The sequence below is a fragment of the Larus michahellis genome, chromosome 4 (assembly GCF_964199755.1).
Source record: "Larus michahellis chromosome 4, bLarMic1.1, whole genome shotgun sequence".
Classification (NCBI taxonomy): Eukaryota; Metazoa; Chordata; class Aves; order Charadriiformes; family Laridae; genus Larus; species Larus michahellis.
Genome location: NC_133899.1, coordinates 42,875,705 through 42,889,849, shown reverse-complemented (window position 1 = coordinate 42,889,849; position 14,145 = coordinate 42,875,705). Strand labels below are relative to the sequence as shown.

At 40.3% G+C, this 14,145-nt stretch overlaps 1 protein-coding gene across 4 annotated transcripts in view; it reads right to left on the bottom strand.

The window, feature by feature from the left end:
• Positions 1-14,145, bottom strand: part of LDLRAD3 (low density lipoprotein receptor class A domain containing 3) — a 108,129-nt gene that overhangs the window by 70,529 nt on the left and 23,455 nt on the right. For all 4 annotated transcript variants that reach the window (XM_074584277.1, XM_074584279.1, XM_074584278.1 and 1 more), the window contains exon 2: positions 2,838-2,984. In XM_074584277.1, the coding sequence (XP_074440378.1) occupies positions 2,838-2,984 (147 nt within the window). The remainder of the gene's footprint in view (positions 1-2,837; positions 2,985-14,145) is intronic.

Genomic DNA, 14,145 nt, shown 5'->3' with positions numbered 1-14,145 from the left:
TCAGGCAACTCCAGGTAGGACAGCCATGCTTGAAAGTGTCACTCTAGCATTACAAGGGCTGCAGCAGATTCGGGCTGTATAAGCCCATCTAAATTTTGATTACTTTCTGATGTAAAAGACTGTTGGTAACACCTTAACAGTACACCATAAGAATGGGACCATTTTCAAAATTCATCAAAAGTGCAAACCAAACTTTCTTAGCTACACACACTGTATGTACATACCCACACGCATAAGTGGCCGAACTGTCCCTCTGAAGCTATTAGCAAGACTAGGTGCTTAGCAGGATTCAAAAGGGAGTATTTCCTGGGTTAGAAGGATTGTCCATCCTTGAAACATTAAGCCAACTTCCTCAATTCACACAGAAGCCAACAACTAACAATGCAAACCCTTCCCAGCTTCCTTATTAATGCTGTAATTCTTTCTCCAAGTGACTCCTCTCACACCCCATGTCTCTGCCATGATGCACAGACTGTAGCTACACAGGCTACAGTGAATATCAGCATCCCACACACAGAGTGGCTGGTTCATTAGACGTGCTTCTTGTGGCAGCATACAGAGAGTTAAAAGCTGCCTATGAAAATGGAGAGGATGGAGATGCAGAATAGGCTGCTTGAAGCTCTCTGGATGTATGACAGAACCTTGTTTACATGAATATTAATTTTTTGTTTGGAGATTCAAATGAGCACTATCTCCATTCTGTTTTGGCTTATCTGACCCGTTAACAGCAGGCCAGCACAGGATATTAATCCCTTGCTCTCCCTGTTGTCTCTTTTCCATGCTAATTTTACATTTGTGAAGGTGATCAGACAGCAGATAGATGTATAGGAAGAGGAAAGAATAGTCTAATTATCTCAGTTAATTTGTGCAGAATCAAAAGAATGTTCATCCAGAAAACTGTCAGCCAATCAAGTGGGCTGGAAGTATTTAAATAAAAAACCTAAAGGACAATTCTACAGAAACTTAAATTCATAGTTGCAGCATAGCCTAGATCAGTGTGGTTCATTTGAGTCTGTCGTGACAAGAACACTTTATGAACTGTCATTTTGCAGCTATTTATATTTTATTGTCAGTTACTACATTCGTTACTGCCTGCAATTCACTAGATTCAACTGATTTCGGTAAGGAAATTTTTGAACAGAGTCACAAAGTATATTTTCCTGTTACCAATTCATGGGTAAATACCCAGGCCCAGCCTTCATTAAGAAAATCTTCATTAAAGTTAAGGAAAATCTTCATTAAGATTTTCTAATTGTACCAGGTGAAAAATTCATGCAAGACAGAGGATGACAACATTCTTAGAGACAGAAAACCTCCTGGTTTGTATCCTGTAAGTACAGAGAAGTGCCATCGTTCAGCTTGTTTTAAGAAGTAGAAACAGCACACCAAAAGTCACACTAGCAGCATATTCAGGAGCCAGCTAATGAGGAACCTGAGAGTCAGACAGCTGTTGTCATCAGGAACATCTCACTGAGAGGTACAGGTTGAACATTTGATATTTTTTATTCTTGCCAAAGCTCCCACTAATATAAATCCTTCTAGGGTTTAAACAGACATGCATGACAACGATCAATCCTTACAACAGGTCCATCCTTTCCCCAAGATTTTAAAATCTAAGTAAGAAAAATAAAATATTAACCTGTCCTCAACATTGCAACACAAGCCTGATGCTTTATAAAAGACCACAAAGCATCAGATATTTTATACAGTTACCTTTAATGCCTTAGAAAGGGAGAAAAGCTCACTGGCTTAAAGCAGAACTATGTATAGAGATTTCCACAGCATAGTTATTAAAGCCCCCTTATTTTAAAAGGGATGGGTAACTGGAGTTAGAGAGTCATCAAGTTAAAAAGCAAGAGCATTTAACAAAGCATAGTATTTCTAGTCAGTTAATTTGTAAGAAGCTATTCTTTCTCCATAAGCAAAGCTAATGATATCTTGGAAGCATCCTGGGAAAGGTAGGCTTCTTACTATTTGGTTTTAAGTTTAATAAAAACCCCCATAAAGCATAAATGTAAAGGAGCAACATTTGTTAGACAAAAAGCAGTAAAACTTAGTTCTCAAACTTCTCAGTCGCTCTAGAATCACATGAGGTTTCAGTGTTTTTTCACTCCCAACTGGATTTCAAATCATAGTGTAATGCTGCAGCATAATCTTACTGTCTGGGTAAACGTGTAGGCTAGAAAATTTCATGCTAACTAATGGCTGAATAAGATTAACTAAACATTAATCAATGCTAAGAAAAAGATGAAATCACAAAGAACCAGATGAGACCTTTTTTAGCTCTTTAGAACTGGGAGTTCTGTAGGGAGGATTAAAACATGTAAACATTATGTAGCCAATTCGTTTGGTCTATTTTCCAGAAAGTGTTAAGTTTCAAAAGGTTAAGAATGATAACATTTTGTCAGGACAGAACAAAAATAACAGGATACAGTCAGCAATTTTGAAATGAAAGGAACTAATCTTGATGGTAGTGGAGGTCAACTTATAACACTAGGTCAGTGTGCTGAAGCAGTATATGCAGGATCCCTAAAAATCACAGAGCATCACTCTTCTACTGGAAGAATCGTAAGTCAAGTCTGTTTCAATTTATCCATCTGTGAATAGGGACTTAGGTACCTGCTACCAAGTGCTGTATTAAAATTGGGCAATTTGAAGAACCTTAAAGACCTGAAATAATAAGAAAGGCTGTACATTTTTTCTAACAATAACTAAATTAAGAAACTGGCAGTAGCTTTGTTACCTTACCTAAAATACACTACAAAACACAGCGGTAACACTACCTAGCCAAGCCTTGTGATGTTAAGCATGTTAAGGTCATAGCAATGGTCACTTACGGCATTCCTTCTCATCACTGTCATCAAAGCAGTCCGGCAGTCCATCACACTGCCAGGCCCCTGGGATACAGCGCCCGTTACTGCACATGAAGTTTCCAGGAATGTTGCATTCATTTGTAAAGTTATTCCCAGGCAACAGTTGGCTCTCTGCAACAAACAAAACAGAGGAAAGTTTACAGGAGATTTTAAAAAAGGCAGCAAAGAGAGTCACTGACCAAGCTGTTTATTAGTGATTGAAGGAACATGAGACAAATGGATCTTGAACCTGGTTATTTTGCCATTATTCTATCAGTATCCTGAGTATGGTGCTTGGTAGCACTTTCTTTTTCCTAAATTATAATTTTGCCTGTTCTCCATTCACATTCCCCATTTTACAGATTTCTTTCTTGCTATTTTCTTTCTAGGAACATACATGCATCCTTCTATGTATCCTCTGGTCAAAACAAAGTTTGTCAAAAAAAAATAACCTCTCTTTCACAGGGTCAGTCTAAACACAACTAAACCAGACAAGGCTACAAGAACGCAGCTCCATATTCCCATGTTTTTGTCAGATCAGTACTTAGGTTGCAGAATATTTTGTTGTTGTTGTTTTTGTTACCCAAGGGCTAGGAACTAGGTTAACACATTGACTAATTCATACTAGGTTTTGAATTAAGTTTTAAAGATAATGCTGCTGATCAAGTGTTAGAATTGAGCTTCTTGGTGTTAATATAGTCCCCTGGCACACAGCTGTCCGCAGGCTAGTAAGGCAGCTGGCACGCCTCAGTCTGCGAAGTGGAGGAGATTTAGTAGCTGGATACTGGAGATCAAGAGAACAGTGCAGGAGGGAAACCTAGAGATATGCCTTCAAGGTTAAACACAGCTCTAGTCACTCATTTTAATCTACTGTGTTTCCCCCTTTGTGCATTGGTTTTGGAATGCAGATATCACAGAAATGCAAACTTCAGGGAAGGAAGATAATGACACTCCATGGTTTTAATAAGCACCAAAATGGCATGCCATGTTGTCGAGCTGGGGGGAAGCTGCAGGACAAGGCAGCAGATGAGAGAAACAATATCCTTCCCCTTGTCTTCCTCTGCCATGTTTCAGACTAGGCCCAGGCCACATACACTTGACCAGGCAAAAAACAGAAAATACAAGTCTTCCCACATAAGGGTGGAGGTGTCACAAAAATACGCCCTTCCTGCCTGCCCACATATCTTCATGGTTCAAAACCAGGAAAAATAAATTAAGCTAACATGCAGCTTAATAATTTATCTATCATTTACCTATTTTGAAGATAATTGCATGACTTTTGGAACCCTGGGGGAGCAGCAGCGCTGCAGTCAGACGACGGGTCTAAGCATGAGGCTTTCCAGAAACTCCTGAATCAGCAAAATGCAGATGGTTCCCTTCGTCCCTCGCCACACAGCAAAATGCTCCATCCCTGACACAGGCAAAACTGCTAAGTTTTACTTCACTGTTTCAAAAGATACATGATAGGAATACTTCAGGGAAGTATTTTTTTATGCCTATATCTGCCCCAAACAATGTATTTCCTCTTAAACATTATTTCTTGCAAATGGCAGACTCTCCTGGGGAGGTTTTAAGAATCTGCCAGAACAGAGCAGATACCTTAACAGAAATTTGCTCCGAGCTGTTAAAAGACAAGGTAGTTCAGAAAAAGTTGGAAATAAGGTCTTCTTCTGAGGCAGATGGGCCAGTCTCAGCCACTTGCCACACACCCAGAACCACCTGTAACTCTCATGCTATAGCACCTTAAAGAAAGAAAGTGACAGCCATAAAAAAGCAAGCCCAGGCTACGCAGCTGGCAATTTGGCATCTTTTTGGTTTTAGCAGTTTCATTCAAACCTCAGTTTCATTCCCAGCATCGCTGCTCTTCTGATCCAGAAAGAAGGGGTTTGCTCTCCGCACTGCGACGGGAAAAGGCTACAGCCTAGAGCATGCTGGAAGAAGCTTGGCTGCAGCCCACTCAGGCAGGGCCTTCGCTGCTCCCCGCAGCTCCCAAGGAAACACCGTACCCAACTCTACACACCTGAAGTAGATCAGCAATGGAATGGTTTGTCCTTGGCTAGTCCTGCCATGAAGTACTGAACATATATGGCACTGTCAATAATGACCACAGGCTAGTGCAGCCTTACAGCATCACAACTAAGTTCTGCAGTTCTATGTTCATCCAGCAAGGGTTTGGTTTTGTTTTTTTTTTTTCCTTAAACCAGTGACTGAACACATTTACATCAGTCTTTGTATCGTTGACCTGTACCTGGTAAGTAATCACCAAACTAAAATAGCCACTCTTGAACAGCTACAGAGGGTGAAACTGTCAGTGTTACACAACCTCCTATTAGCAAACAGCTCTCAATGTGCTAATAACATCTCTGCCTGCAACTGGAGAAAACCTACCGCAGTACTACAAACTACAGCATGCCGCCACCAGATCAAGATATGAGAGAGATGAGATATTCTTTGCAATGTAAAAGCACAGCCAATATGCCATGTTCTCAAGTTATGAAGCATCCAAGCGCTTCAACAGCAGAACTGCACCTAGGCAGAAGCATCGAAAAGGTGTCATTCTCATGGCATCTCCCCCCTGTTGCTCTGCACTAACTTCTTGTCTAACCTCATACCTACATCTCTCATCCAACCTGCTCCACTTCTGCATGGAAGCTGAACAAATTCAAAATGAAAAATCCTGCTCTCGATACTTAGTGAGACCTCTTCTAGACCTAGGCAAGTTGCTAGCTAAGAGCCAGCATCAGGTCTCACGGCTACCCATCTTAACTACAGGACTATCTTCTCCCCTCTAAGTATCACAGTGTTCCTGAGAAAACATGATAACTGGTTGCATTTCATGCACTGTAACACCTCCTGTGGAGAATAACCGAAGTTCAGCTCCTGTCAGATCTACCGCTGTTATCTTGCCTGAAAATCTTTAGCCGTGATCTCCACAATTCTTTAATGAAAAAATTTAGACCAAGCCAAATTATTTAAGAAATTTTTAGTTTCAAAAAGTAAAAAACACAAACCAAGAAATAAACTCCCCAAAAAAGCTACAGAGTCCCTGCTACTTTTAACAACTCCTCCAAATAAATGCTATTCTTCTACCCTATTAAATTGAAGCAACATTCCAGGAAGAGATACCAAGTTTTGTTTGTTACCCAGTTCATTGTTTGTTTATAGGATTGCCTTTGTCATACAATAAATTTATCCTCAATGTTCTTCTAAAGCAAGGATATATTATTAACCTTTTTACCAAACAGGAAACAAAAGATACTGGCAGATCAAGTTACTTGCCAACAGCCCTACACAAGCTGTGCTGCAGAATGGGAACACAGAAGTCTGATGAAATCCGATTTCAAAGCAACAGCTATTTCTCTTAAAACGTGACCTTCATCAGGTGCTAGAAGAGAGCTGCAGGTTACAGACAGCAATCTGAGAGTCATAGTCAATCCATCTAGAAACTTGCTACATGCATTACTCCATCTCCAAAAAATCCATTGGTGGATAAAGAACTGTCAAAACAATTACACATGTGGAACTGTTTTAAATCATATTGCTCCTTTTGCTTCCTTCACTTTGTAAGTCTCCTCTATGGGATGTAAAAACCCCCAAAGAAATCCTCAGCGCGGTCATCACCTCCCAGCCCTCAGGAATGCGATGTTCCTGCCCACTCAGCACACCGCCCGCTGCATAACTCAGGGGGGGCTCTGCGCACGCACATGAGGAGGAGCCGTATTACAGACACACACACACAAGGCAGACATGGGAAGGACCAAACTAGATCATCTTGTCCATTTTTTCTAATAAGGTTGATACAGATGTCACGTTTTGCGCTGCCAATTTGCTATACTGCCTGTTGGCAGGGCAGAAATTCCTTCAATCTGGCAGAGCTGGCTTTCCAATAGTTGACGTATTTACCCTGCAGCCTCTTTGACTAATTTTGAATTCAACCCAAATATGAGCTACATGGATGTGTTCAGTTAAGTAAAGGAGAAAGGGAAAAAAGGGGAAAGAAGTAGTCCATTTTTACTACAACACATTGCTCACTTTAAGAAGCATACCATCTGGGCTGATTAAAAAAAGGGACTCGTGTTTCACTTTGAAGGGGACTGAGTAAGGAAAGCCAATCTGTTTTAGCAGCCACTTTCCAAAAATGTTAGCATCTAAGTATTTAATACTCACTAAAAAATAATCAGGGAAAAATAAAGAAAAGGACAAGTCATACTGAGCATTTCACACTGTATTAAGAAAGCAAGTCAAGGATATCTTTCACAAAAAAAAGACAACATTTACCTGAAAGCACTCCAGAGAACTGTGCACATTACAGAACAGATCACTACTGATGACACTGCTGCCTCTGTATCAGGAAGCGTAATCACTAAGAGTAGGCAGTCACCCTGGCCAAGGAGGTTTTGAGGAAGAAATACAAGACACTTATGTGTTGAACACCCTCATGAACAATGTCAGTAACTCCAGTCTCTCTCCAAAGAGGACCTATTGCCAAGGATGAAGCATGAACTCTTCACTCCCAAACCTTTGGTGTATATTTTGTAGCAATCCTGGGATCTTCACTGGATACTTTCAATGGATCACTGCTTAAAGTTTTTTCAAATGTGAAGAGAATTATTTTGATCCAGATTGGTATGTAGCTGTGAGGCCGAAGGGGAACTCATGATACTTTCCTGTCACACAATGCACACACTATGCTCCATACTTGAATGAATTCATTCTTTGTTTCTGCTTATCCCCTTGCTGGGTGTAAATCCACACCAGGTTTGCTTTCAGCACATAAGAAATCTGTTCTCACTCTACTGAAATCTGCAATGTGTTGTGAAAACAAAAGGAGAGAGAACAGAACAAGTCAGTAGCTGGAATTCGCAGCAAGATGGCATCGAAAAGACATAGCTTCAATACCTGTCAGTATTTGCTCACCAGCAAAACACAACACAACCAAAGAAAGGCAAGTGATAATGGCAGACTTGAACAAACACTTTTTGATTTTCCTCCATCATCTTAAGAGACAGCAAATAAGCAGTGCTAAGCACCCAGTAGGATATTACAAGATCTGATTCCTCAGAGACTGCAAAACAAATGCTTATATTCAGGTCCAGTTGCTTCTGTAAATTTAGCCGCTAAGGACAGATGTATCTTATGATACTGCTTTATGTTGACATGAAGCATCTGACTCACTCCACATCTACTAATGCAGACGATGCACCCAGAAGAGCATGAAGGAACTCCAAACATTATGCTTTGCCTATAAATTTCAGTTTAACACGTGCATGCATAAACTTCACTGGCAATAGAAGTATGTTGTCAGCAAGATAACACCAGGGGAATTAAGGTAGGCTTGGTCCCTTGCCAGAACAGAAGAAAAGCATCCCAGCGCACATTCAGGCTGGCTTTGGGAAGCAAAGAATAAGACTAGCTCTCTTTTGCTCTGCCATGAAGCCTCTGACAACACCTAAGCCATCTGTCACAAGTAAAGGACACCTGCCAGTGATTATCTGACAACTTAAATCCCCTTGAACAGTTTTAATCCCTATCCTCCCCTATCCTCATTTAAACTGCCTGATTATTACATTGCTTATGCAACATTAGAAGTTATGAAGGTTATTTGCAATGGCAGATTGACAGCCCCACTGCAATACAAGTGCTCAAAAACGTTTCTTCACTGAAGCAGCAGGTAAATTATTGATTATTCAAGGAACAGCTCACTGTTCAGGTTTAACTTCCCCCCTTCAGTTTTCTAACAGTGATCCATAAGATGCAATATATTCAATATTTAGCATTTTCAAGATTTGAAATGGATCAGGCCTAGTCAAAAGAGCAGAAACTCCTGTGGTTACTTCCAATTAACACTAAATATTACAGAGGCAAGACAAAATCAATGGGAAAAGCCTTTTTAGAGCACTAAAAGGGATAGCTTCTTTCAATTTAGACAGGAAAAACTACAGTGGGAACACAGACTACTATCAGGTGCCCATCCTTCACCCATTAACTCCTCACAGCAAAAGCCGATAATCTCCACCACAAATAATACAATATGCATAGAATATCTTTTTCTAAATATCTTACAGTGTTAGTTTAAGCAATTGGCACATTCCCTATAGCAGGTGGCTGTATTTCAGCACTTAGCCATGCAAGCGCCTGAATTAAATATAATCTTCTAAATCATTCCCTAATAAACAACCATTTGCTTTTTCCTTGCAACACCATGTGCAGGAAGTGAGCTAAGGTGAACAGGCTTACTTTAATCCTACAGCCATCATGGCTGGATTCTATATTTGAGGAACCAGGCATTTCACTAGAGCCCCCACATTTGCTTGTCTCCAGTGCAGCTGCTTGAGTGCACACCAAAAATACATACATCTCCGACGTCTGCGGACCCTTAGCAGAGTTTGCATAGTGGAAGAGAAACAGGCTATGGGCCATTAACAGTACAGAGTGAAGACAGCTGCAAACTAGTACAAGTTTAAACAGAAAAAGGAGGAAGAGGAGAGGAGGAAGAAATACCTATTTAGATTACTGAACTGGGTGCACCTTGAAAGAGAAGCAGTCCCCAGCAAGAAGGGCAAATGGAGATTATACACTATTCTTATGCAAACAAAAGCTACCCAACCAGATTACTTCCTTACAGAAGCAGCAGAGGTAAATATATCTTATTCTTAACACCTTTGAGGGATGTACTGCTATAACACCACCCTGAGGATAACATTATTTTTTTGTCTTCATAAAAAGAAAAGACTAAAGGATTTAAGCACAATACCACAGAAGATACCTACACCAGATCTTTGGGACAGAATTTAGATTTCATGATCCCAGTCTCTGCTTTAGCAATACACTTGTAATTACTTGCCAACAGGAGTCAAATAAACAGGAGTGCTTGTATCAAACAGCTGTACCTAAGAGAAATTAAATGGGGTTAGGGGTGAAGGAAGAGACAACAAGCTCATGCATCCCATCACACTACTCTGGTCTCCCGACAACCAGGCCAAGCTGACATTGTGCCTGGAAAATATGAAGGTTATGCCTGAACTGTGACAGCAGCGAGACCGAGTCTGATTCATTCACTTATGAATTTAAGCATTTAACTCCAAGAAGTGCACATGCTGCTCCACACAAGAACAAAAGAATGATGGAGTTGAGCCCTTTTTATGCTCTGGTGAATAACATTTATCATCAGGCACAAGGCAATGGAGTCATCCCATGGTTTACCTTTCTCCCTAATTTTGGTTAGTGGAGACTCCTGGATATTCACGGGCAAAAGGGGTCTGTACATAACCCCCAACTTCTTTCTTTGGACTATAATGGCCACATGAGTGAACGGTTATCTTGAGTGAACAGTTTCCCCATCCTGCTTGCCCTCAAACCCTCAAGATAACTTATCACTGAAGACCAACTCAGACAAACTCATTCACCCAACCCCTACAGTAAGATCAATACTCCAAATTTAGGACTGTTTTGTTTATCCCTGACTCCTCTCCAGTTCATCCCCTTCCCGCCAGTGTTTAAGCAAACTATGAAAACCATTACTGTGCAATGAATTAGAACATGCAGTTACACAGAACCCTCTAATAATTAACATCCTCTGGAAAGGAAACATTTTCTCTAACTATGTGTTCCTCATACTCTCAGAAGAGCTTAGATATTATATCTGGGCACTTAAAGTTAATGCAATCCAAAATAAAAATCTGAAATACAAAGAACATACTGCACCAATTGTTATCTTCAGGTTACTGAAGACTGACTCTTTTCTAATCGTTTCATCTTACCCATAGGTTATTATTACTATCTTTCTGATCCTAACAAAAATAGCAGAAGACATTGCCACAAGAAAATATTCCACAGCAGTCCAACAGAACAAAAGCAGGACGCACACACCCCCACCCCCAGAGGGAACCTGCTCTCTGACAGAGGAAAGCTGACCAGGACTGTCTCCACGTCAGCTCCACAGTCAGATTCTTAATCACCTTAACTTCAGTGCAGCTTAAAGTCAGGGACACATTCGTACATCTTGGTAACCAGAACAAGGAGAGAAACCGTTGCTGCTAGACAGGTCTACAGGATCTTCAGTTTATTGAAGTAATGTGCATAGTTAGCAGGGAAAAGTGAAAAGGTAAGATCAGCAGACGTTGGGGGATTCTTTTACTTTCTACTGCACCAGGAGAAGCTCACGTTTGGGATTTTGGTACGGCAGTGGGCACAGTTATTTACAGACCAATAAGGCTTTCAAACAGCAGTCAAGAGACGATCACTGACTTTGGGCTTTCGGTCTTCAGAAGATGCCTCCTTTATCACAGTGCTTTGAGTCACAGGGCAGTGGCGTTCCTTGCTTGAAATCACTCCTAGCAATTTATCAGCTCTACTCCAAACATCAGCATGTTAACAGGACCACTTGCCTTTCCACTTCCTAGTAAAAGGCACTGCTTCTGAAGGCACAGTCCCGTATTTAGACAGATTATTTGGAAGTTCAGCTTCAGCATCAGAAAACAATAGTCATCTTCACAGGCTGTGTGACAGACCTGCCTGTTTCTAAACAGCTCAGGCTCTACCGTCCAGGCTAGTGCCAACAGTTTGGCTTAGCGTAACACGGTGTTGTTTCCCAGGAGAGACACTGTTGCATGAAGCTTTGCTTTGACTGCAACCAGGTTAGTGTCTAATCCTTTCCCAGATGTTCCCTGGCTAGAAATGCATACTTTTTTGAATTTAACTTCACGCTTTAGTTTAATGGAAGAACATGACAGTACTGGTGGCAAAAAAATAAACAATATAAATACATATCAAAAAATGCAACTGAGTGCCTTGATGAGGGTAGCAGCAAAACCAGCAAGAACGAACATAAAACTACAGATGTAATTTCTATATTCAAATCTGCTAAAAGCAAAGCTAATCCTTTTTATTTTATACCCTCCATACTCAGTAACTTTCAACACACTTATTAAAGACCGGACCTGTGTATATAGAAAAGAATCCAATTTCTTCATGGACCACGTATATCATACATTCATCACTGCACCTCAGCCACCTTACAACAAAAGGCAACAGTAAGTCACCTCACAGACCGCATTACAAACTACAGGCACCTAGAGAAGGACAGAAAAGAACTGGTTTTAGCGTCTCAGAAGAGAGTATTTTTATCTTGTTTTGCTCAGCCTCTCTACCTTTGAGAAAAGATTTCTCTGCATGACGACAGTTAGGTATATTATCCTCCTCTTGGACAGATTCAGACCATGCTTTGAAGAAAAAGTAAATCAAGTTATACCATAACTAGTGTCAGATGAATAAAAGTACAAGTACCTGACACAGTGAAGAACCTCAGATTACTCTGCTAGTTATGCCTTAAAAGCCTGGATTTTTAAAAAGGGAAGGAGGCCTTGGTAAGCTTTACGATCAATAGAGTATCAGCTGTCCTCCCACAGACAACGCTGCTGTACCTCACCAAACTGAATAAATATGCTGTCTGCATCAAGACTGCACTATCTGGTAATTTGGTATTAAGAACCCTGAAAACACAGACCAAATTATTCTCAACAGGCCACAGACATAAAAAGACTAAACAGAGACTAAGTAATCTCAGTCTTATGTATCAAACTACCATCAATATCAAATCCTTACATCAAACTCCCCCCCATGTGTATGATTGCAGAAGATCTTGGATTCATAGACCTCATGCTCAAATTACTACCCACCATCATTTTGGAAGATAAAATCCACTTGATTTTCACAGCTTTTAAACGTCAGCTTTCTTAGGAACAGAGATATCTGAAATACTTTCTAAAGAAGCAGGACTGTTGCGGGTTGCAACATCAGCTCTGGCTGCTGGTGTGACCCACTGCTTTTATCAGGGCTGGCAGGGGGAGCTGACCAGAAAGCTAAGTGATACCAATCACAGCCAGGGAGATGTTTACATTCCTCTGCCTACAACAACTCTTACTGCTGAAACTCTTCCTCCACCAGTCTCATCTCACTGCTTACTCTGCTGATAAGATAGGGTAAGAGAAACGTACTTGTGGCCAACATCCACCTAGTGATAAGATTTCCAAGCTGAATCTTATCTTCTTTCTTCAAAAGGAGGAAGTCTGAGCACTAATCCTGAATGGCCTATTGATAGGGAGGAAAGAAAAGAAATACAGTCTCATATCAACAGATAAACACCTCGAAGGTGGGAGGAGTACTACTAATAAGTTTTAGCTTATTCAAGGATCTTTCCTAGGGATTCAATACAAATTTGCCTTTATTTCAAAAGCTGCTGAGACAATTAAATTCCATCTGCAAAACACAACAGAACATGAAATTTTAAAATGCTCTCGCAATACAGGGCCTAATCACTCATCCATAAATCTGGCCTTTAAATATTCATGCGAGATTAAACCAAACTGCTACATACAGATCTGTATATAGTTACTTTCTGCTGTTAGGTTTTAGCTACTTGTTCTCTCAGCAAACACAGCCTTCTTTGTCTAACATCTTCCTTGGCAACAGGATACTTCCAAGAGCATCATCCAGTATAAATCATAAGCTTGTGTAAACTAGTTAAGGACAGATGGCAGAACTGGACGGTAAATCTTATACAAAGTGAACACCGAGATTAAAGAAAGATGTATCATTCAATTAAATTATAGGAAAGGTAAGAAAAGGAATAAAGAATGACAAAGTTTGAACTGAAGTTATATTTGGGATTTTGTGGCATAGCTGCAGAACCATTAGAAATCCCATCAGTTCGGTTCAGGTATACACATTTGAGACAAGATGGTAAAGAAATATTTGTCCAACCAATACCTAGCAAGCTGCACATCCAGAACAAAAGTGAATCCAATGTCTAAAATTAATCAAATTTAAAGGGATAACCTACAACAACAGAAGCGATAAACAGAAATTCCATTTAGCAACAAACACTTCGGGGGGGGGGGGGGGGGTTGGGTTGGTTTGTTTTTCTAACAATTGGAAGGGGCTAGGTTTAAGTTTCCTCACACAATACTCCATGTCAAAAAAAATCTACCTAGTACAATTAAGTTTAAATTTCCTAGTCACAGAATCTGAACATTTACTTTAAAAGGTCAAAGTTTTTTAATTGCTCTTTGAGACTTGATTCTGTAAGGACATTTTTGCACTATGCAGATGCAAGAGGTCATAAGAGGCAGCTGTTAACCACATTTTCTTGCTTAAAAACATGTATTAAATTATGTGTACTTAGGGGTCTTCAAATATGACGGTTAGCTGTGTAAACTCTGGATGTTCAGCCTTACTAGCTGGGCAGGTTCTTTTAGGAAGAAAAAATCCCACAGTTGTTCTGTCTGGAGAAAAT